Source organism: Frankliniella occidentalis, unplaced genomic scaffold (genome assembly GCF_000697945.3).
Source record: "Frankliniella occidentalis isolate FOCC.00 unplaced genomic scaffold, Focc_3.1 Scaffold105, whole genome shotgun sequence".
Taxonomy (NCBI): domain Eukaryota; kingdom Metazoa; phylum Arthropoda; class Insecta; order Thysanoptera; family Thripidae; genus Frankliniella; species Frankliniella occidentalis.
The window spans coordinates 49,267-51,556 of record NW_026267234.1 but is presented as its reverse complement, the minus strand read 5'-3'; the positions used below and the strand labels follow the sequence as shown (position 1 = coordinate 51,556).

General features: G+C 52.5%; 1 protein-coding gene across 1 annotated transcript in view; it reads right to left on the bottom strand.

The window, feature by feature from the left end:
- LOC113205557 (uncharacterized) overlaps positions 1-2,284 on the bottom strand; it is a 33,192-nt gene extending 30,908 nt beyond the window's left edge. The window contains exons 1-2 of the mRNA XM_026421217.2: positions 2,176-2,284; positions 1,237-1,351 (exon numbers count right to left, since the gene is read on the bottom strand). Coding sequence (XP_026277002.2) covers positions 1,237-1,303 — 67 coding nt within the window. The 5' untranslated portion in view covers positions 1,304-1,351; positions 2,176-2,284. The remainder of the gene's footprint in view (positions 1-1,236; positions 1,352-2,175) is intronic.
- Between the last annotated feature and the right edge of the window lie 6 nt (positions 2,285-2,290).

Below are 2,290 nucleotides of genomic sequence, written 5' to 3'. Positions count from 1 at the left end.
GTATAGTTTTGTTCTATATTTTTTATGTCTTCTGTAAAGTTAATGCACTTCGCTCAGCTACCCCGTGCACAATGTTAACGCACGGGGCCCTACGTTATAAAAATAATACTAATCAAGTAATCAATAGGTGGCGCCTCGCAACAAGAGACGCGCGAAGCGCGCGAGCCCACGCGCGCATTTGAATCCCACGCGCCAACTTTTACCCGCCACGCCAGGCCGCGTCACCTGCGCCCGCAATTTCATTCATAGCCCCGCCCCCAAACCGTGGAGAGTTTTGTCGCTCCACTCAAACGCGGCCACAACAACGACAACAAAAAAGTTCAGAGGGCACCGCACGTCACAAATCAAAAATGAATATATAAAGAGACCCCCCGGAACCAACGAATGGGTTGAAAATATTACAAGAGGAAACGAACCCTGAAAGGGATCATACAGATAATTTACTTGACGTGACACGTGTCACATACACACTCGAGATTCTCAAGTGATCTCCCATCCTTCCTCCTCTTCTTTTCTCCCGAGAGAGACAGAGAAGGAGGAGGAGCAGAAAAATAAAAAATCCGTTACGGTTCGCGGCGCTCGTATGTAAAACAAAGGGGCCACTGTCCTGAGCAGATTGATGAGCAGTCAGGGGGAGTGAGAAAGGGAAAGAGAAAGAATTGGGTGGCGGGGGAGGGAGGGGGGGAGAAGACACAGAAAAGCCTTTAGCAGCCGTGCAAGGGGAGAAAAAAGAGGAGAGAATGAGGCAAAAAGGGAAGGGGAGGATGGAGGGAGGGGAGGGGAGACAGACCCACTGTCCTATTTGAGTACGGGAGAGGAACCTCTGTCGGTCGGCCGGTCCGCGGCGGCGTTTTCCCATTCAATTGCGAGCATGCCCTGCCCTGCCCTGCACCTGACCTGCTCCGACTGGAGCGCGGCCAGTGCACGCGTCGCTGCGCCAGCAGTCCCATCCCCGCGCACCGGAAGGTGGCGCCGCCGGCTGTCCCGCGGCCCGTGGTGATGGCGCTAGCCCGCGCTAGCCGGACCCGCTGCTGGCCCCCAGGAACTAACTGTCTCTGCCAAACCCGCCCCCCCCCCCTCCCTCGTTTCCCCTTTTCTCCAGCCAGATCTCTCTGTCTCTGTCTGTCTCTGCCGTTGTCTCTGTCTGTCTCTGTCGCTACGCCGCGGAGCGAGGCGGCCTGCCCGGTGCGGCGGCCCCTTTCAATTGAATTCAAATAAACCGCCCCGCCCACTCACCTTGGCAGAGTCCGGCTAGGTGCGCCGGGCTGTTGTCTCTGACCAGCCGGACAAAGATGGTGTCCATGGGCTCATCCAGGGCCACATTGTGGAGCCGCCGGTCCGCGCCGAGTATCTGTCGAGTCGGAAAAAAAATTAGACATACAAAACGAAAAAAATAAACAAAAAAAAACCGAAACATTTCAATAAAACGTCATGGAACATCTTCGCCACAAAATGGTTCTGTTGATTCAAGGAAATTTCAACTTAAATTTAGGGTAAGGAAACTTAGTGGGAGGGAATTGTCCTACACTACAGGACTTTTTAACTGGAGTGAATGAACATTTCTTTGAATTTAAGAATTGGTTTCTTTATCCTCAAAAACCCTTGAAATAATTGAACCGTTTCCTGGGTGCTCACTGTTGAATTCTACAAGATTTTCAAAGAGCGCGTTTATTTTCTTTTTTAGAAATTTACTAAATGTATGTTTTGAAAATTTGAGAGAAGATTCGCGCTTGCAAAGCACACTAAGGTGGACTTGCCCACACAAACGCGCACTGCACACAGAGGGCGCTGCGGGGTCGAGCGTTAGAGCCCGGCTAGCAACGACGGCGGCCTCTATGGACCGACCGGCAGAAACATATAACTCGCGCGACTTTACTACAGCGCGGCCCTCAAGCTGGCACACGGCGTATTGAGCAGACAGTAGAGAGGATGAAGGACCACCGACTGCCACTTTATTGTCCACCATACGAAAGGGAGGGGGAAAAAGCGTGAGGACATTTTACTCCGATTCACTTTCGATCTCGAAGTTATTGGAAACCAAGCTAGCCATCGGTGTCCACCCGGACACGGGAGGGAGGAAGGTTAAGGTTTTAAAGCGGCAACCTCCTCATGTTTGGCACCGTGAACTCATTTAAGTAACAAAACATACAATTGGCTACATGGGGAGTCACTTACCGTGTAGGATTCTGGCGGATACACAATGAAGTGTCTGAGCGTGAAGCCGAAGTCCTGGTTCTCCTGTCGGCGGAGCACGAGCGAGCGTGGCCCCCGCCCCGCCAGCGCGCCCGCC